The following is a 22,585-nucleotide window of genomic DNA, read 5'->3' on the forward strand; positions in this document are numbered from 1 at the left end:
GGACCACCACACCTGGTCCAGTCTTGGTGAAATGTCATGTGCCCAGCAACACTGTCCAGCTTCTAAAAATCACTAAAAGGAATTCCCGTCTTTACTTTTAATTCTTGACAAACCTCAACAGAGCTTCCTTTTTCCATCCTCTGCAGCGGCTCCTTTTGGAGTCCCTCCTGTTTTAGTCAGTACTCTTTGGAATGATAGAATTCTGATTCAAAGTAGCGTTCAAAAAAAAGGATCCTATTTTCTCACCAAATTGTGAAGTCCGGGAATTTTTATTTTGCCTTGAATTCCATTTCCCAGCTGTGCCTTCCTCTCTGCTTGCTTTGTTTTCAGGAAAGCGTTTCCCATATGGTGGCCACCAGTACCCGCAGGCTTAAATATTAGCATTTTAGCAAACTCATTGGGAAAGTTCTCTTTTTCCAGCATTCTAAGGCAAGTCCCAGAGTTGGCTCTCATTGGATCCAGTTTGTCACCTTGCATTTGTCGTACACTCATCCTTGGGATTCTGCTTCCCTTTTGAGGAGGGAAGGTAAAGAATGGAGATAGCCCTATCTCAATCACACAGACTAGAAATGGAGAACAGCATCCCCAAAGGGAAATTGAGGTGCTATTAACATAATAAATGGAAACCAGGGTTGGAAAGAACAAGGCAATGACTGTCCATTATGATTCTTTGATTCCTTGCTTCAAACCATTGGTGTCTTTTGACAGATATATATAGATAGGTAGGTGGATAGATGAATGGAAAAATAGGTAGACAGATGGATTTTTATTTCTTTCTATCCCTCCACCCACCCATTCATCCATTTATCTCTCCTGTATCTACTTATCTATCTAAAATCTAGGCAGCTGATCACATGCTTTTGGTTTTCTCTTGCATTTTTCTCTTGCCTTTCCAGCATGGCTCTTTCTACTTATTTCCCAAAGTTTGAATTGTAAATGTCTCCCTCCTGGGCTGGGAAATACTGAGCTCTCTTTTAAGGGCAAGGAGGGAAGAAAAATGGAGCCAGCCAAAACTAGATTCCTTTGGAAACTGAGGGGAGACAGGAAGGGAGGAACTCACATTAATAATTTTGCCCCCAACATCTATCAAATCACCAGAGTGATCTTTTATCATTTTGAGTTGTAGGTGCTTTAAAAATTTGCATCTGTGTCCAGGAAAGAAGTAGATAAATTTGCACATGATGGTAAAAGAAGATTCTGGGATATAAATCCTCTGATGCGAAGTTATGGATGCATCCCAAAAGTCTAGTCAAACAGTGTCTGTGTTTTAGCTTCCAGACTTCTGTAGTGGGTCAAGCCAAACTCCCAAATGGATTTCTAAACTTGAGAAACATCAGGCTTTTTTTTTTTTTTTTTTTTTTTCCAATCACACAAGCACTCTTGAATTGAAAACAACACTGGGTCATCAAACAATATAAACATTAATTGATATCACTTATCCTTCTGCCTTCAACACATTGAGCCCTGTAACAGTTCTGACTCAAACTCCTTCAACAAACCAACCCCCACCCCCCAACACACACACATACACACACACAAGCAGTCTGCTAAGAGCATTTAAAATCCCAGTCAAGGGCCTTGGCCCTGTCTCTGGAATCCATCCGGATCATCTCTTGTTTCTTTGTCCTACATCACTGGTCTTGCCCTTTCTCATTCTCTGGCTCTGAGGCAAGATTCTGATCCTAGACCCTACCGTGAACCAGCTTCTTGGGATTGCCCACTGTCTCATACCCATCAGCTGCAAGTCAGAGGCTCTCTTATTTTATGCCCTGGCCCAGGTGGATTCATTTGCTAGAGCTGCTTAAACAATAATAATTTATTTTCTCATACTTCTAGAGGCCAGGAGTCCAAGATCAAGGTGTCAGCAGGTTTGCTTTCTTCTGAGACTACTCTCCTTGGCTTGCAGATGACCAGTTTTTCCATGTGTCCTAACATGGTCTTTCCTCTGTGTGCAGCGTCCCTGTGTGTCCAAATATCCTCTTGTTAGGACACCTCAGATTGGATTAGGGCTCACTGTAAAGACCTCATTTTAACTTAATCATATCCTTAAAGACCTTGTCTCCAAGTATAATTACATTCTGAGGGTATAAGGGTTAGGCTTTCTATATAATGAATGGGGTGGGGAGAGGCACATAATAAGCTCATACATAATACCAGACAAGCTGACATCCCACTACAGACCCCCAAATCTGCTAAAAATTGGGAGTCAGACATTTGCATATGGCTAAAGTAATTTCTATTAAGACTAATTAAGAACTATGATCATTTGGGGCCAATGAAAGGACCAAACTATCACCACTATTTCTGGAAAAAATTAAGTTAGCTGAGCAATCCAATAGAGGTACTAATTATAATTCCAGCCCCCCAAAGACTCTAGAAGCTTCTATTTAGATCTAGATATATGTTCTCTCTCCTGGCAGCACTTTTCTTAGCTGCAGTTTCTGTTGCTACATATTCCTAGAAGTCATTGATTTAAAAGTGAAGCCACTATGGTATCAAAGAATAAAAATAATGGTAATGACACATTTTATCTAGTACTTGCTATGTTCTTGGCACTGAGCTGTGGAGTTACATTATTATTATCTCATTTAATCCACACCAAGACCCTAAGTGATTCCTATTACTGTCCTCATTTTATAGGTAAGGAAAACTATGACTTTGAGTGAAGTAACTTGCCATGGTCCTGTGGTTCTCCTGCCAGTTCCCACAATAAGCTCCTAACCAGCTGTGGCCAAGTCAGTTTTTTTAAATTGATGGTTTAAAATCAGTCTTCTTTGGGGAAGCTGGGTGGCTCAGTTGGTTGAGGGTCATACCCTTGATTTCAGCTCAGGTTATGATCTCAGGGTTGTGAGATCAAGCCCCCTGCCCAGCTCCACGCTGAGTGAGGAACCTGCTTTAAATTCTCTCTCCTTCTCCTTCTGCCTCGTACCCATTCTATTTCCCTTTCTCTCTCTGTCTCTCTCTTTCAAGAATAAGTAAATAAATTCAATCTGCTTAAAAAAAAATCTTCAAAAAGGAATTGGTGAGGCTCCTCCTGAAGGACACTGAGGGAACGAAACCATATTAGGATTATAAACTCAGATGCCATCAGAGACCAGACTTACATTAGTGAGTGACATCAACCCACAAGTAAACTGAGAATGTGGTGGAGCAGTTAAATCTCTTCTAAAACAGTGATAATAGTGACTCAGCTCTTGGCAGTTGCTGCTTTGTAGAGCTATAGATACTGGGCCTGGTTTCACCAGTCTTCTAACTTTTTTCAAGAAAAACTAGATGTTTAATGTTCATGTGCATTCTCATAAGTTTAAATATTGATAACTACGTAGGGGCCCTGGCTGGCTTAGTCAGTAGAGCATGCGACTCTTGATCTCAGGTTGTAAGTTGGAGCCCCACGTTGAATATAGAGATTACTTAAAGATAAAATCGTCAAAAAGAATGAATGAATGAATAAATAAAGATAACTAAATCATTTTAAACAATAACACTGTTGATGTACCTGACTAGCTCAGTCATAAGAGTGTGCGACTCAATCTTGGGGTTGTGGGTGTGAGCCCCACAGTGGGGGTAGAGGTTGCTTAAATAAGAAAAACTTTAAAAATTAAAACAACAGTGCTTTGCAGATGAAGTAAAGCATGCCTGAAAGCCTGAAGGGTCATCATTCTTAACTTCTGGGCTGATGAACACCCTGAGAACCTTTATGAAATTTTCAGGGAACTCTTTTACAAATATTCTCTCCTATGCACTTCTACTTGATTCAAGTGGGTTTTTTGAATGGCTTGGTGAACTCCCACAGGTCACCTGACACCATCACAGCCCCCCAAGGGGAGGAGAGGAAGCTCTGCTGGCAGGACGCCCAGAACTCAGAGCGGAAATGTAACATCCTGGATGCCTGGTCAGGGAAGGCCCCATTCAGAGGAAAGGAGCAGTACTGGCAATCAGATTGCCCAAAGAGAAAACCTCCTCCTCCCAGATGGTTAGGTATTTCTATCTGGGTCTCCTCAGCCCAAGCATAGTGCCTGGCAAACAGCAGAAATTCAAGGAATGAGGTTGGGGTGGGGAGTGAAATGGCCATTACATTTCTGAAAAATAACAATGATGATGATATGGAAGACAGATCTGAGTTGGGGGACTCAGCCTGAATTGGTGCACATGCAGTGGGGCTGGAAGGGAGGCATGTGGTGGGAAAGGCATAGCAGAGACCAGCTTCTTTGTGTCTCCAAGGGCCATGCTCCCCTATGCCCTCTGTCCAATGGTACTCTTCACAGCCAAGACAGGGAAAGTCAAGCACTCTAGCTGGTTGGTTGACCCTCCAAAGAGCCCAAAGACCTTGAATATGCCTCAAACATCACCTGTTATTTTCATTATTAATCTACATCTCCTCTGCATAGCAACTAAATCCAAGATGGCAGTTTGGGCTTTTATTTAATTTTATGCCATTATTATTTAGGGACTAAATATCCAATAATCTTTCCAGCCTAGTAAAATCAGGATAGCAAAACTAATAATTAGGATGTCATAGAGAATATAACAGAATCTTTCATTGGATTTGGGGAGAAGCCCCTCTGAATGGTAATATCCACAAATTAATTTGAGAGTAAACCAGGTTTTAAGCTGGTAGTTCTCTAACCTTTGAGGAGGGAACCTGTTTGTGAACAGTCCCTTGACTTCATTGCAAGTAGCATGGTTACCTAAAAAGGCTTTGATTTCTGAGGACCGGTTCAGGCCAGCCAAAACAAACCATTTTCGAAATTGGTTTGGGCCTCAGAGTCTCATAAAATTCATTTTAAGCAGTGTACCATGATCTTTTTTTTGCTCTCCTTTTCATGCATTTGGAATTTGCTATTCCCTTCACATACAGAGAGATGCTTAAAATGCACCTTTGAAAATAGAGCAGGAGATGAAACGCCCAGTTCTCAATCCCCTCTCGGAGGCTGTGACAGACGAAGGCTGTTTTCTCCTTAAGGGGAGGTCCAAGACTCCTCAGTGTACAGTAATGGCTTAAAAACTGCAGCTTCATGTCCAGATATGCACGTGTGTGCATGCACATGCGGGTTTGTGCATGAGTTATGCATGAGTGCATATGTGGGTCCACGAGTGTGCATGCATGTGCATACACAGAGCATATGCATGTGGCAGGCAGGTACCCGTGTGTGCATACCTTCTCAGTCTCAGGAGGGGTGTTCCTTCTTGCCCTTCTCACCCAGGGCACCTTGGTTAGCACAGGTGATTAGCAACAGCATACTGGAGCATGAGCACTGAACTTGGAGAGCTTCAGATCCCAGGTCTGCTTCTTACTTTGTGTTCTTGGGCAAATTATTTACCTTTCAGCTATCTGGAAAATGAGGATAATAATAGTGCCTTCTCCATTTGGTGCTTTTGATTGCTGGTGAGATAATATATGTTAAATATAGCACAAATGAAGAACACATAATAACCGCTCAAAAGCTGATAGCTGCAATTATTATTTTTGTTGTTATTCCTTCTTACACCGTGCTTGAAGGGAGAGAGTCAGGTGGAATCAGCAAATGACTTTCCAGCTTCGGGTACTCTTAAGTTTTCACCTCTTCACCGATGCATGATTGCCTTTTCAATCACCCAAAATTTTTCCCGGCGTTTTTTTGTGGGCTGCCAAAACCCAAGGTGATACTCAGAGGCACTAGGTGCTTTCATTGTCTTAATCCTTTTCCATTATTCAAACATTCTGATGGTCAGGTCACTGTTCTGCAGAACTGGAATGCATGGGATCCCACAAGACCAAGATTGAGCGCTCCCTGCTCATCCTAGCTGCCCCCAGAGAGGCTTCTGCAAACCCTAAGTAATTGTTTGCTGAACTGCATGGGATTGGGTTTGGTGCTGGCTGCATATTTTTCTCAGGGTCCCACCATAAAACCTTTGTTTGATGTGTGCATTGTGAGCTCAGAAGCCAGCTCGAACCGGAACCTCAGGGAAGACAATTTCCCCCTCTTGAATCTTGATTTTTTTTTTCAATATGTCCTCCAGTTTCCTGCTCTCCTATCTCAGAAAATGAAAGAAATACTCATCTTTTGGGTGGTAATAAGGTGTACTGGTTAAGAAAATAGCCTCTGAGATCAGAGCACTTAGATTAAGTATTGGTTCCCTTACTTAATAGTTCAGTTTTCAGTCCTTTGAGCCTCAGTTTCTCATCTGTAAAGTGGGGTTAGTATTGTACCTGCCTCATGTACCTGTATTATATGAGGATTGAATGTGATGTTACACATAAAGATAAAGCATTTGACCCATAGTACATCTCCAGGGCAGTTTAGTTGTCATGCCTGGTTTTATTGTGTCCATGTTGGAGGGACAACAAGGGGTCAAGAAGCCATGGAGGGGGGCACACTGGTCAAGAAAGACACTGAGGTTTTTCTTTGTGCATCTTTGAGCAACCTGAACATCTGCCCCTGGGAAGAACCCAGAGAGGTGTCCCTTACCCAGGAATGTACAGATGGGGAAAGGGGTTCACTGACCTCTGGATGAGTTTGAGGAAAATAACTGCTCATCTAAGAGGTGGACCTTTTCTTTCCCAATGGTGTCTTCTCAAGGAGAGGAACCAAGAAAGGGGAAATTGCCCTTGCCGCCTGGCACTTCCATCTGTCCCATGAAAGAGAATGCTAGGTCTCAGGCTCAAGGATGAGCTTCCACCTGAAGGGGCTGGGCCGGGCTGGGCTGGGGCCACATCCTGCCTCGCTCCTCCAGCCCCTGGCAGGACTCTCCCTCCAGAGGAAGCAGGCCCCATCAGCTTATCCTTGGGTGGGGTTTCCCAAAGCCAAGTGTTTAAAGGCAAATCATTGTTCTGCAGTTCCGCTAAGCTTTAATAACCACCCTTCTGAGAACTCCTTCGAGAACCAAGTGAGATTTTTAAAACCCAAGAATAGCCAAAGGCAATTACCAGAAGAGAAATATCTGAGTGAGTCTCTGTCCTGACACACTTGGTGCAGAGATTTGGGTGAAGAAAAGAGAGGTGGGACCCAGGCCCCTAACCCCATTCTTTTCGTTATGATCAAACTAAATGCTATCATAGTGGGTGGATCTTTTGTTTGCAAAATGGGGTTGACCGAATTTGGGCCCCAGGAAGAATCCTAGTCTAGGAAATCAGGCAATCTCGTCTCTTCCGGTCCCAGCTCAGCAACTTCCTGGGAGATGCTCCCATTCCTTTCTGTCTCAGGTCTCAGTTCTCTCTTGGAAACACAGAAGGCTGGACTCTAGACTTCCCTGCAGGTCTGGGGCTGTGTGTGGGTCAGTGGGTTGATGAGGGCTGAGGCATAGGGGTAACGAGGAGAACAGCCAGGACGGATAGGAAGGTTGGCCACGTCTGAGCAGGGTCCATCCACTAAAGTCCCCACAAACAGAAGGGACCCTCTCCTGGCATTTGAGGACTCTGCTGTGTCCCCTGTTCTCTCCTTAAGCCAAGTGACATAGGTCCATTGACTAGACTCCCTTTTCTCCAATCTGTTTGTGGCTCAGCTGTTCTTAAGACATTCCGGCTATCTAATCAGCATGACCTGAGGTGGTGGTAAGGAAGATGCCAAAGAAGAGGTCACGTAGAGGCTAAGGACATTGTAGAGGAGCTTTCTATCCTGATGAGAAAGCAGCTCAGTCAGCTCCAGGCCCCTTCTGACTCCAGTTCAATTTGGGGAACATTTAATGAGCCTCTGCTACATGCTGGCACTGACTGAGGGTGAGGTGGGGCTGGTGAATGGATGGCCCCAACTTCAGTGCTCAGGTCCTTAGGGGGCCTGGCTGGCTCAGTCAGTGGAACATGCAACTCTTGGTCTTGGGCTTATAAATTAAAGCCCCACATGGGGTGTGGAGATTACTCAAAGTCCTCAGAGTCCCACCACCCATATGTTTTATGTCTGATAACTATACCTCCACATGCTCCCTATCTCTAGATTTGCTGGCAAGTGACTAGGGCCACAAGGCCTTGCCTGGTTTGAGGGAAGGATAGGACCAATGACAGCCTGTTTGTTTCTTTAGCATCTAGAGCAACAGTGCTGCTATTTCTAATGCCCTCCATATCCTTTCCCTCAGCATTCCCCATCTTCTCTTTTCTCACCCCATGCCCTACCCTAAAGCTCTGATCTCTCTGGCTGCCCAAAACTCACACTTCTCATTTAACAGACACCTGGGGAGGCTAACTGGGTATCACGCCCAGTCCCTGCCCCCAAGTACTTACAAGCTAGTTGATAAGCACCCACTCAGGTATCATCGATGAGCCAATGCTGTCAGCCAGACACACTTAAGGGTTCTCCCTGCTCAGGCACCAATGAGTGCCCTAAAGAGCAGAGCTATGAATTCATAGTGGAGGGAGAAGGCCGCGATGTCACTCTGGACACCTCACCAAGGAGCTGCCACTATACAGCAAGGCTGAGTACTGGCATCACCTGTGTTTTTAACTTATATGAATTCAAGTATATATTTCTAGCTAAAATAATGAGAGAAAAATAGGCATTTAAAAAGTATCAGAGATTATGACTGACATTCCAGTCTGTGTGCCTGTCAGACCCTACTGGTTGCTTGTCTGATAGCCATCAATCAACCTGTCCCCCTTCTTTCTTGCTGGCCACAATCCTGTTTTGTTCCTTTGTTCATCCTCCGAGTGGTTGTGTGTTAAGAGAATGCTGACCCAGGGAAGGCCTGACTCGGGAGTAAATCCTGATTAATTAGCTCCAAGCCAATTTTGAGAATTCCATTTGCATATTCCACAGCTGGTTTAGAGATAGACTAATGCTACGTTTTTGACCAGTGAGATTTTGGGCTATGTTGGGAGGGTGCTTTTGTGGAAGTGTATTTACTCCTCCCTTTTCCTGCCTCTGGATGTTTTCATGACACATAGAACTGCTATGTCCATCTTGGGACCATGGAAGAAGGTCAAGAGAATGGCAGAGGTCAAACTGAGACAAAGAGGCCCTGAGGCCATGGATCCATTGAATCAGCCAACAACGTCTGGTGCCACACTACCTTGGGACTTCTTGTTCCATGAGCCACTCCTCTGTTGTTTAATCATCTATGAAGTAGGCTTTCTGTTACCTGCAGCCAAAAGCACTCTAAATGGTACACTCTAGTGTGGGGATGATAAGGCAAGTGTTCCTCTGCTGTCACCCAGCTGGTCTTTTCTTCTACCTCTCCATCTGAGTATCTCCAAACCCTGAGAAATTCTGCAGTTTCCTGATCTCTATTTTTTGTACAACGTGATCCTTAGCACAAGCCAACAGCATCATCTGGTACTTAACAAAGGAAACGGACTGTTCCGAAGCTGGAACAAAAAGTGGCTCTGTTGGGTTTTCTGAAGGATGGTGCTATTTTGGACTATATGGGAGATTTAAGGAATTTTCAAGAGTGGTTTTGACTCTTCAGGATGAGGTCTTTTGTCTTTAGAACGTAAATCCTCCATGAGATACAACTAACCTATGCAATAAGCTCTGGGCATAATGGAAACAGGGTGGTTCAAAAAAGTAAAAGGTATGGATCATTATAGCCTGGTTGCAGAGACAAAATTTAAATGAGAGGATTGATTTAGGCAATAGAGCACAGATTTACCTAAAAACTCTCTATGATGAGAACTGGAAGTTGATGAGGAAGGCAAGTCTGGAAGAGCTACGTCCTCTCCTCAGGCTGGGCTAGGTTATGCTACTGTAATACACAACTCCCAATCCCCATGTCTCAAAACAATAAAGGTTTAGTTCTCACTCATCCTACATGGCCATTGTGGCTTGGCTCTGTCTCTGCTTTGTGTTATTCTCACTCTGGGACTCAGGCTAACAGAATCACACTATCTAGAACATTACCACGCACCATGGTAGAGGAGAAGGTGCTCTGGAGGGCCCTGCATCAGCAATTACATGCTCCTGCCTAGAAGTGATAGATGCCACTGCTGCCCACACTCATCAGCTAGAACTAGTCACATGGCCACCAATTCTAAGGAGGCCAGGAAGTGAAATTCTGTTATGTGTGCACAAGAGGAAGGAACTAGAAATATTTGGTGAGCATCACTAATGATCCACTTTGCCCAACAATCTAAAATCCGTGTGGACAGATGACCTAGAGCAAAAGTCCACTCTCTTGTACATAAGGGTCTGTATCGACTTGTCTTTCTTTCTTACTCTGCTTTTACCTAGCAATGCACAGTGGTCCTGGGGGGTCTAGGTATAGCCAGCACCCTCCTGTACAGTGCCACCCTCTCCCTCTAGGTCTCTGATCTTTTCTTTTTTACTTTTATTATTTTTTAGTACTAACCAGAATCAGAAATAAGGAAATCATCCAGTATTCTCTGCAGTTCCATTGATTGCTTCCCCAACAAGCCTTCTTAGCAGCTTGTCCTCTTCTCTGTTCAGTCTGGTCCTGTTTCCCTTTGTTCAAACACAAAAGATGTGTTGTCTGCAGCTTACTATGCTCAGGCTCTCATGGCTGCCGTGCTACCATCTCAAATCCTCCATCTTGCAGATCCTCATGTGTGCCCTTGGCTTCTCCAGCCAGGCCTGGAGCTCAGCCTCCTTTCTTCTGCTTGTGCTACTCTGTCAACTGCATATGTGCTATTCCCAGCAGGAATCAAAGAGGGAGGCCATGCCAGTTAATGGAGTGCATCCTGTGCATGGAGACCAGAGATGTGGGTGCTAGGGAACTGGAAACTTGGGCTAATGGATTTCTTCATCTGACTGTGGGCTAAGTGAGGAGATGTATAAAAAGCAACAATTGGTTGGCTGATTTTACTTATTCCTGAAAGATTGTTATACAAGTGTCCCTAATGGGGAATTTATAAGCATATCTCAGCTATAAGTAGACAGGTCTCAATTTTTCCCACTACTCGGAAATGTAAGCCTGTTCTCTTTTTGGAGAAAGATGTTATTTTAATCTAGAGATTATAGAAATAATATAAAATATGCTTTCTCTTCTCAAAGAAATTATAAATAAGAACTTGAGAACAGGGAAAGAGGACAAAAGAGAAAAAAGTTATTTGGAAGTAGAGTGTGTAGAAGTATAATATGTAAAATAGTATATATAAGTATAAATATATATAATTATCAATTATCAAAATTCTTTGGTCCAATTCTTTATATAGGTTCGTCCCCTGAAATCAGAGGTGATTGTGCTTACATAACTGACTAATAATAGAAATGCATCAGTCTAGAATGTGTTGTCTTTTGCAATTATATATCTGACCTGTGAAATGTTTGTGCTATTGTTTTAAATACTGACCTTAGTTGAGTGGAAATTCATCTCAGGAACTTGGACATAACAGCAGATGTTGACAGTCATTGATAAAACCCTAGAGCGGAAGGATCTCAAACAAGCATTCCAAGCTATCCCCCTGCCTATTTGTGGTGCAATGCACTTACACGTTGGTCTTATGGAAATCACCATTGTGGAAACAGTAGTGGCATTTTTACATGCATGAGCATCCTCCTACTAAGAAACATCAATCATCTTGCTTCTCCAAGTCCTCAGGATGGGAGGGTCTGCTGCCCTTTGGTGTTCAAATAAAATTTACCTAAGGTTCTGTTGTATATATTCATGTCTAATACCCTATCCCAGATTCTTATCAACATGTCCTCCTTAGATTCTACTTTTTACAGGGAGCTCCTATGTGCACATGGCCATTCTCTTCTCTCCATCCGGAGATCCTCATTCTGTTTCTACAAAATAACACCAACACAAGACACTTACATAGAACAGATCTTCACTCTGTCTCCATTTGAGACTGAGGGGAGCATCATGTCGTGAGACGGCACTATAAAAAATTATAAATTGATGTTTAAACATCTTGGTTCTTCTCAAAAGTCCTTTTTATTGCCCTTGGAAATTCTTACTGCCAATTCTCATCCCAGCATCTTTCAGGTTCTCTCCTTCTTCTAAATGGACCTCTTTCTTTTTTTCCTACTTCCATGATATGGAGCCCATCATACCCAAAACTCAGTTCTCTTTCTGGAAGGAATTTTGCCTCTGGCATTTAAAATATCATTTTCCTGCCCTCACAACTTCTTGTTAGGATTAATAACATTTTAAAATTGAAATGTTGGGTCTATTTCCTCTTACTCTTTCCATCAAATGATAGGTCATCTAAGTTAAACTGTTGTCTTCAGGTACCTGGCTGGCTCAGTTGGTAGAGTGTGCAATGCTTGATCTCGGTGTAGTGAGCTCAAGCCCCACATTGAGTGTACAGCCTACTTAAATAATATATATATGTGAAGAGAGAGAGGGAGAGATGCGAATCAGTATTTGCAACTGAAATTTCTATGCAGGAAAGGGAATTACATTTGAATAAAGATAAAAGTGGTTTATCCAAAATGACTTTCATGTATAATTTTGCTTATGGAGTATATCTATTAGTTACTATTACAATAATGCTGCTTGACATTTCATCCCCAAACTCAATAGCTTTTATTGTAATGCATGTGCAGCTGGGCTAGGGTTTGATTGATCAAGACTTGACTTAGCTCTAAGATGCTGATGGGGGTGTCCAGGTTTGTTCCCCATGACTCCTAGTCCCTTGCAGGCCAACTGGAGCATGTCCTCCTTATGCTATAGTGCATTTCAAACTTTTGATTGTGTTATATCCACTAAGATCCCACTGGCCAGAGCAAACATCAGTGAGCAGGGAAGAAAACTTCTCCAACAGTGGGAAAAGAGGGGAATGAATATTTGCTGAACGATAATTCAAACTATGCCATTAAGTAAATTTCATATAATTGTCCATCATGCCCAACATCTGTATCTCTCTGCCAGCCAGATCTGACAGGTGCCAACAGTGGCTTAAACCAAGAGGGGCTCTTAGTCTGTTGGATGCAAGGTGTGTCAGGGAAATAATCCATTCATGTTAGGAGCAAAGATGGCTTTCCCAGAAAAATGCATTTAAGAAAAAGCTGACAACCTCCTTACAGCAATTTCCCTAGAGGAAACTGTAGGGCAGCTCATGAAACTGACCCAATTTCTACAACCTAGTGAGAGACAACTATTTGCACCTTGCAATAAATTGAGTGCATGGGTCTTAAGCAATCCATTGTGCATATGTCATTTAAAATGAGGCTCTCCAGGATCCAGGTTATAAAATAATGTAATTGATGCTAAAATATTAAAATTTAATTAATCTGATATTAGTTTCTTAAAAATGTCATGCAAAAATTGTTTCTGCTTCACCATCTGGTTTGTCCAATTGGTCTCTACGGAAATGCTGAAGTATAACAATCTTTCTTATACATATCTCTGGTTTTTTGATTTAGGACAAAAGCTGGTAAAGTATCTTATTTTATTTTTTATTTTTTTGGTAAAGTATCTTTTAAAAAATTATTGTATCATTTTTATTGCATGAATACAAATTGGCACAAAAATCATTATGATACCACGCACAAAAATATATAGAATACTCTAATGAATATTTTGTGTATCTACAACTTAAGAAATAATTTTCCACTACCACACAATTTGTTTAATGATAACAGTATTGAGCAAGTGATGATGATAGCAAAATCACTACATAATATATTGAAAACTGGCATCACTGTTTTACAAAGCAATATGGGAACACATGCCATTAGCCTTAAAAGTATGCATACTTTTTGCCTAGGAGTCCTATTGAAGGATATTATTTGTGAGAAGAAAAGCATTTAGACAAAGAGGTACTCATTTTAGCATTATCTATACAGATGAGAAATTAGAAGTGACCTAAATATCCAACATTTTAGAAATAGTTAAGTAATGGTATACCAACTCAATGGATAATTATAGAATCAGTTAAATTGAAAATCTGAATATTGCTTAGCAAAATGTTTTTTTTTATTGTGGTAAAATATACATAAGATAAAACTCACATTGTAACCATTTTGAAGTGTATAGTTCTGTACATTAAATACAGTCACAGTGTGATGCAACCATCCTCACTGTCCATCTGCTATAGTACATCTTAGGGGCCAAATCTAGCCCAGTGGCTGTTTTTGTAAAGTTTTATTGGAACTTCGCCATGCCCGTTTGTTTACGTGTGGTCTGTTGGCTGTTTCAGTGGCAGCTTGAGAAGTTGCAATGGAAATGGCATGACCACAAAGCCTAAAATATTTACTGTGTGGCACAGAAAATGTTTGCCAATCCTGACTTAACATAATGCTAGATAATTGAAGTTTTTGAATTTGGGCTATTCACACAGGATTCCAGGATGAATATTGTCCTTGAGTTACCCTTAGACAAAATTATTTGTTAAGGCAATCAGCAGTGTAAGCAAATACCACAAAGCTAATTTTAACCTATTTAAGAAAACAATCTTTTTAATACTTTAGGCTATGAGCATTCATATCCCAGCAGGAAGTTATTATACCCATTATAAAATTTGTTTCTACTGGTTAAAGTAGTCCCTTAAAAACTTTACTAAGTATTGTGTTTTTAGCTTTTAAGAAGATGACTTTATCTGCAATAAATGCGTTTTTAAAAATATACTTGTCATTACTTCAAACATTTCTCTAATATAGACCATTCCACCTGGATTCACACACATAACTGCATCTGAACCGGTACAGTTTGACTGTATTGTATTCATGGGTATTTCTTTTTTTTTTTTTTTTAATTTTTATTTATTTATGATAGTCACAGAGAGAGAGAGAGAGAGAGAGAGGCAGAGACACAGGCAGAGGGAGAAGCAGGCTCCATGCACCGGGAGCCCGATGTGGGACTCAATCCCGGGTCTCCAGGATCGCACCCTGGGCCAAAGGCAGGCGCCAAACCGCTGCGCCACCCAGGGATCCCTATTCATGGGTATTTCTGAACACCAACCCCGGATCTCCTTTTCGAGGTGAAGAGAGCAAAACCCTGTATCTTGCCATGTGTCTACTCTTGGAGATCACCTGACAGTTTAAGAAAAAAGGAATACAAATCTTTATCAAGACTTGAGGAGAAAACAAATATAGATTTTAAAAGTGAATATAACCCCTCAATCATTTCCAGTATGTGTGTGGAATCTAGGGCAGTGAATAATCTGGAGTCAGCTCTATAGATGTGTGCATTTCTATGTCCCAGGATTCACTGTGAGCCCCCCAAAAAAGAGCTCAGTATGAGGGCTGGATTCTGGAAGAGTTCATTCCAACCTCTTCTCCACTCTGGACTGAGCATGGAACTGTCTGCAGGACCATCCATTAGACACTGGACTCCAAAGTTGGAGATTAAGTCAAAACATGGGAGGTATTGACTGGCCATACTTTTGAAAGGATGCTTTCCCAGAAACTGCCCCGCAGGTGTACTGGAGCGACATTGGTTTCCTTTATAACACACATGGAGTTGGAACCTGCAAAATGTTGGTTAGGTGGCTATCCATGTCAGCTGAATGCACTTGGCTCAAATTTCACTTTTTTGTTTGTTTTTGTTTTCTCAGGAGTCGGGTGGGAGACTATGCTGCTAAAGGGAGATGAGGCAGTCTCAGATGCCACAGAAACATCCAATGCAGACATGACTATCAAGGTAAGAGATCCTTTCTTTAGTTTGGTTCTCAAAGTACGTCTCTAGAGGAAAACAAGCCTATGGCAGACTTCTAGGGACAAAATGAGCACCGTCCCTCAACCTGCTGGGTTTCTCTCTCTCTATTCATTGGAGCCTCCGTGAGTCAGCTAGATGTAAGATTTTCTGAAATTTGGCATCTGGATTAGGAAACCACCTAAAAGCTAGAATCTAAGGTGCGAATTCCAATGGGCTTGTTGCAGGGTCTCCAGAGAATATCTGCATGTAGGTTGTCTGCAAGTGGTAACCCCATGGGCACAGTAGAGCAAATCTGAGAATAATAGGCTGAGAAACCAGGCCCCACTGTGCATTGTGAAGAAAGGTCAGAGAGGCATAGAGTAGCTTTGATCTTGACTCAAGATTTCCAGTGGGAAGGCAGCATGTGGCCCACTCCAGCTGGAACACCAGTGGCCAAAAGCTTACAAAATGAGTCATCTGGAAACCAACCTAATTATCACTGTTCAAATTAATTGCATGAGTTTATAATCATTGCCTAGATTAAGGAATCCATAGCAAAATTTATCAGATTCAACCGCTTCCCCTCTATTAATAGATTAGACACAAAGGAATGGTTCTTCCTTCTTGAAATTCTGTTTATGTTTCAATTAACAGAAGCTGGGAGCTGGAGGGCTTTCTAACATTTTTTGCTTGAATGATTAGAGTTTAAATCTAGGCAACTTGCAAACTTTTCATTGAAAAACCAAAAGTAGTATCCCACCATTTTTCTAAGTAAGCTCTAGGCCCAACATGGGGCTTGAACTTATGATCCCAAGATCAAAAGTCACATGCTCCACTGATAAGCAGCCAGGTACCCCAAGTGGTATCCCTTTTTATATTGAGATTTACCTAGAGATATTCCATTCCTGGATTTATTAGTAGAGGTTGTACAAAAGAATATACAGGATGAATTTATTCTAGCTTTCCTTTGTAATGTGGAGGCTGGACTTATGTTATCTATGTTTAAAATGTTAGAGCAAACAAAAATGCCACAGTCAAATTAAATGAGAGATGGGATAGTAGCCTGAGTGGTCAAAAAAGTCAACTAATCTAAACAATAACGATTCAGCACTGAACGTTCATTTGCTTATAATTATGTTTAGCTGAAATTGCAAGACAATAATGTAGATTCAATGGTGCATTAGTGTCTCACTGGCTATTATTGCAAAGACAGAAATTTGTGTCTATGACCGCATTGGACAGAGAGAGAGAGACAGGTGGATGAACTTGATGGACGCAGATTTGCCCTTTTGGAGTCTGTCGTCCTTTGAAGTATGTGTTCCTAAAATGTGTTGCTAGTGAGCTGCAGATGTAGTGTAGACATTTAAATGATCAGAAAGACTAGAGTTTGTTTTGTAAAAGCAAATGGCGTATTCCGGTAGAAGCAAGTCTTGGCCAACTCCCATTTTTGTAAGGTTGCTGCTTAATCAGTCTGCTGATCCTTGGAACCAGGATCCTGAGTAAGTTGTATTTGGGTCTTGCCAGTTTAGATGCCGGTCTTGATCTCTCTTTCTCTTCTCTTTAATAAACAACTGGGAATGTGTAACAGAGGATTTTTAGTTCTCTGTTGAACTGAACCTGCTCTGAAGACTGGACACCATACACTTTAAAAAGTTAAACAAAACAGAAGTATATTTAAATATACCAGTAAATTCCTACAAATAAGGTTAAGTTCCTCTATTAATACCAATTGCTTCTCACTAAAGAATTTGTGAAACCTCTGGTGGATATAACATAGGGAACTACTTCTGTTTAGATCTTCGCCTTTGGTTTTCCCAATTATACAGCAATCACTAATTTTTTTTTTTCTGTCTGACTTATTTCACTTAGCATCATACCCTCTAGGTCCATCCATGTTGTCACAAATGGCAAGATCTCAACCTTTTTTATGACTGAGTAATATTCCATTATATATATTTCTTTATCCATTCATCTAGTGGTGAACACTTACCACTGTTCACTAGAAGAAAAGGGCACTCATATTTCAGTATAGCGTCTATGTTGCACCTTATTCTGTTTTGCTACATGTCTAGACATTGGTTTTTTAAAAAAGGGATGGATCGGTATTTTCTAAAACTTGTGTGACTCTGAGAATCACCTGCAGCAGTATATAAAAAACAACAGTAAAAATACAGAGTTTTTTGGGGAAAACATTGTCTCAGCATACAGCTAAAGCTGTATGGCTCCATGAACCCTGTCACTGCTCCTGGATCTCCGGTTTCCAACTAGCATGAGAAAGGACTTCCTTCTTCAAAACCCTTTGATTCCATTCCTTTTGAACACTGACCAAGGCCCAGGCATCTCCTCCTGGCTTTCCATATTTCCTTACTCTAACTGCAATTTTGTTTCTGGCCTTGTCTTCCACTCTGTCTTTCTGTACGCATCCTTGCCTTCTCTACCCAGCCTATTTGTAGCCAGAGCGATCCTTTCAAAAGGCCAACAGGATGACATCCCTCCGCTTCAGCCCTGCTGGCCTTCCCATTGCCTTGAGCACCTAAACCAAACTCCAGCAGGTGCTCTGCTGTTTAAAACCCTGTGACTTTTATTCACTGCCTCCTTGGTCTTTCTCCCCCTCTCTCCCTCTTTCTCTCCCAACCTAGTTAACTTCTCTTTGTATTCTTGGGCTCAAATATTATCTCCTCACATAGCACCACTTTCTGATCAATCTTAATTGTTAACATGCTTTCGCTGAACCTAGTACTCCTCTGAGCCAGTCACATGAATACCCACAGATGTCAACGTGTAACGTGTAGGCTCCTCTCCTGGAATGTGATTCCTAGAGGGCATTGCATCTGCAGCACCTGGTGGAGTGTCTAACACGTCGTGTACAACTGTCAGTATTTGTTGAATGAACAAATCTATGAATGAACAAATGAAGATAAATTTCTAGATTGATCATGTTAGGGTGAGGGGCAGAGGGAGAGGGAGAAAGAATCTCAAGCAGACTCCCCACTGAGCACAGAGCCAGTATAGGGCTCAATCTCCCGACCCTGAGATCATGACATGAACCAAAACCCAGAGTCAGATCCTTAACAGACTAAGCCACCCAGGTGCCCCTAATTTAATATTCTTAAATTTACCAACCATCCCCGTCATCCAACTTCATGACATTTTATCACTTCCATAAGATCCCACATGCCCTGTAAGAGATAATCTCCATTCCCACCACAATCCTAAGAAAACACTTGCATATTTTATGTCTCTATAGATTTACCTGTTCTGGACATTTCATAAATGGAATCATATAACATTGTGGTTTTTTTATGTCTGGCTTTTTTTCACGTAGATGGTGTTTTTGAGATTCATCCATGCTGTATCCTCAACCAGTATCTCATTTCCTTTAGCACTGAGTAGTATTTCATTTAATGGGTTTACCAGTGTTTTGCTTTGTTTCTTAGTGCTTTCACAAGCTGATGGACTTTGTGCTTGTTTCCACTTGTTGCCTATTATGAACAATGCTGCTGTGAATGTTCACGTGCAGGTCTTTGCATGGACACATGTTTTCATGTGTTGTGCCTAAGGCCCTGGGGGTGGAATGGCTGGGTCATATGGTAAATGTATGTTTGACTTTGTGAGGAGCTATCAGGTTGTTTTCCAAAGTGGCTGCACCATTTTCAATGTCCACAGTAGTCAAACTGTGGAAGGAGCCTCGGTGTCCATCGAAAGATGAATGGATAAAGAAGATGTGGTCTATGTATACAATGGAATATTCTTCAGCCATTAGAGACGACAAATACCCACCATTTGCTTTGACGTGGATGGAACTGGAGGGTATTATGCTGAGTGAAATAAGTCAATCGGAGAAGGACAAACATTATATGGTCTCATTCATTTGGGGAATATAAAAAATAGTGAAAGGGAATAAAGGGAAAGGAGTGAAAATATCAGTGAGGGTGACAAAACATGAGAGACACCTAACTCTGGGAAATGAACAAGGGGTAGTGGAAGGGGAGGTGGGCGGGGGGTTGGGGTGACTGGTGATTGGCACTGAGCAGGGCACTTGGTGGGATGAGCACTGGGTGTTATGCCATATGTTGGCAAATTGAACTCCAATTAAAAAAATTAAAAAAACAAAACAAAACAAAACAAAAAACCCAAAGTAGCTGCACCATTTTATACTCCCACCAGCCACAGAGAAGGGGTCTACTTTTTCCACATCCCAGTTACTTGCTTTTGTCCGTGTTTTGATTGTAACCATCCTAGTGAGTGTCACCTGGTATTTCACCAAGGTTTTGGTTTGCGGTTTGCATTTCCCCACAGGTAATGACGTGGAGTATCTCTTCATGTATTTATTGGCCATTTGTAAGCAGATAAGGTTGTTTTTTTTTTTTAAAGATTTTATTTATTTATTCATGAGAGACACAGAGAGAGAGGCAGAGACACAGGCAGAGGGAAAAGCAGGCTCCTTGTGGGGATCCGGAAGTGGGACTCGATCCCAGGACCCCGGGATTAGCACCAGAGCCAAAGGCAGATAGATGTTCAACTACTAAGCAACCCAGGCATCCCTGCAGATAAGTTTTTAATGGCTTGATTGACTTTAGTTGCTGAAGGGTTGGCTCAGTTTATAAATTCTCCACCACATACAACCCTTTCTCATTCAAGTGCTCAGTCAATGTTTCCTGAGTGGGGGATCCTCTTCCAGACTGGAGTGGGGGTGAGAGGTGGGGGGAGGGCCTCAACTCAGTCTTCCTCTTTAGTGTATCACTGCCACCAGCCCCACCACTGCCCTGGGTAGGGGTGTAGGGGTGTGGGCTCATCAGACTCTTTTCTTTCTACTTCTTTTCCTTTCTTTTCTGTCTGCCTATTTTCCCCTCACGTTTTAGTTAAAAAAATAATAATGATCTTTATTAGTGTATCATTTTTTTTATTGTGGTAGAACATGGATAACAAAATTTACCCCTTTAACCATTTTTAAGTGTACAGTTCTATAGCAGTTTGCCATTTATACTGTTCTGCAAACATCACTGTCCTTCATCTCTAGAACTTTTTCATTATGTCAAACTAAAACTCTGTATCCATTAAATAATAATTCCCCATCCCCTCCTCCCTCCAGCTCCCAGCAACCACCTCAGTGTTACCTTTTATATATAATAATATCTAGTTGTCTTCTCAAGGGAATTTAAGTACATCCTGTTAATCTTAAATAGCCAGTAAAATGGCTAATCCCCAATCTAGAATTTTAATGTCCTGTGGAATAGGAAAGCTAGAAAGGCAATCACTTTACAGATGTTTAGAGTAGTATTACAAATAAAGGCTCTGGGAAGGTGCTTAGTGCTAGATTTTAAAGGAATTTGCCGGTCAAAGGGCTTCCTTTCTTCTGTGGAGTAAGCTACCCAGTGCCAACATCCTGGAAGTGTCTTGGCTTTATTTAGCTGGGTGCATTGCTGGGAGCCAGAAATTGCACCTGTTGGCTATGCATTGTTCTCTTGAATTTTGTTTATTTGATGATTATTCAAAACTACATCAATCATGTTAAAACTATCAATCTATGATAAATATCTTCTGAGTAGAAATCATGTGATTTAGCTGTCATTTTAATCAAATATGTACACCAACTAAATCCGAAATGCTTTATGTACCTTGCCCTCTTGTTTTATATAACGATACGAAAAACTAAGTATTTGCAAAACAATACAAAACAAAACAAAACAAAAAAACGAAGAAAGTCCTGGCACACCAGAATTTTTTTTTTTTCAGAAAGAAACCTTGTACTTACTTACATTTATTAAAAGATAATGTAAACTGAGATATATTTAAACATTTATTTAAACATTGAGATATATTTAAACATTTAAACATTAAACATAAACATTTAAACATTTTGAGCAAAAATTGATTTGAATTAGGCAGCGCTAAATCAGAAGTGGTTAGCAAGGCTCCAAAGACAGAAACTCAGGGACAGATGTTTATAGAGAAAAAGCAGAAGAAAAGAAAGGAAATTATTGATTGCCTATGGTTTAAAGCCTCATTGGTTCTTGTGATTGGTTGTCCTTGGCGTTTTGATTTTATTACCTTGAAGCCATTTATAGGGTTAGATTTTGGTTTGCTTACACAGGTGGCCATGGCAATGGTGCCACCTCAGTCTAATGACCTCTTTGTTTAATTAACTTAACAACATATACAATACTTCTCGCTTGTGCTCAGGCAAGAAACAAGATGGGAACCACTGAGGCAGGTTGGAGATTCTGGCTGTAAAACCATGTAAAAGGGGGCATGTGTCCTAATCAAGGACGTGGGAAAGCAACGTTAAAATAAAAGGATGTTGCTTCTCTATATGTAAAACTTATGCTGGGAGAGAGATTGTTCTGGAAGGGCAGATGTTCTCCCTTACAAAAGGGGGAAAGCATTTAGAATCTTCCGGTGATGAATAGAGGCCACAGGTTACAGCTTTCTTTGGACATGGCTTTTAAAAAGCCATTCTGCTGAGGGCCTTTTGTGGCCAGCTGTGTGGAGCCAATTGCCCTTTGTATTTGATGATGACGACGCCGAGGATTGTTTTGTGTGGGGGCTCTGGACAAAAAGACACATTTGGGGCCAGAAGTCATTTCTACATTGTGTACATACGTAAAGATAGCTCTAAATTTGCTTCCTTGCCAAAGGAAATATTTTTATTGTAGATTTTTTCTAATCCTTGAAACCATTTAGAGTAGTAGATCTCTGAGAGGGTGGGAGGCATACCAAGACCCAATGGCTACCTTTTGACAATACTCCCTGTTTGAGAATCATTGTCTTGAATTTTTTTTTTTTTGAAATATGCATTTTGCGTTGTTACCAGGTAATGGATGTGAAAGGCCATGCTGTAAACTATAAGAAGCAGGATCAAATTGGTTATTATTATTCCTATGTGTGACTCCTTATTTGACAAATACAATGGGAGTAAAATAAAGGAAATCCTAGCCATTGACAGCTCTTCATTATCTAAGAAAAGATAAGGAATATTCCTGACAAAGGAAAGATCCAGGTGCTTCTTTGCCATTTTATTTCTTCATCATGTTCCCTTGCCAACAATAATAGCTAATATTGATTATTTGCTATGAGCCCAGTTCTGTGTTAGGCCCTTCCAGGTACCATCTCATATAATCCTCAAACTGACCCTGAG

General features: G+C 41.3%; 1 protein-coding gene across 9 annotated transcripts in view; it reads left to right on the forward strand.

The window, feature by feature from the left end:
* The window catches only part of PALM2AKAP2 (PALM2 and AKAP2 fusion), a 468,534-nt gene that overhangs the window by 322,583 nt on the left and 123,366 nt on the right, over positions 1-22,585 (forward strand). For all 9 annotated transcript variants that reach the window (XM_077912859.1, XM_077912861.1, XM_077912863.1 and 6 more), the window contains one exon: positions 15,368-15,453. In XM_077912859.1, the coding sequence (XP_077768985.1) occupies positions 15,368-15,453 (86 nt within the window). The remainder of the gene's footprint in view (positions 1-15,367; positions 15,454-22,585) is intronic.

The sequence above is a fragment of the Canis aureus genome, chromosome 10 (genome assembly GCF_053574225.1).
Source record: "Canis aureus isolate CA01 chromosome 10, VMU_Caureus_v.1.0, whole genome shotgun sequence".
NCBI lineage: Eukaryota > Metazoa > Chordata > Mammalia > Carnivora > Canidae > Canis > Canis aureus.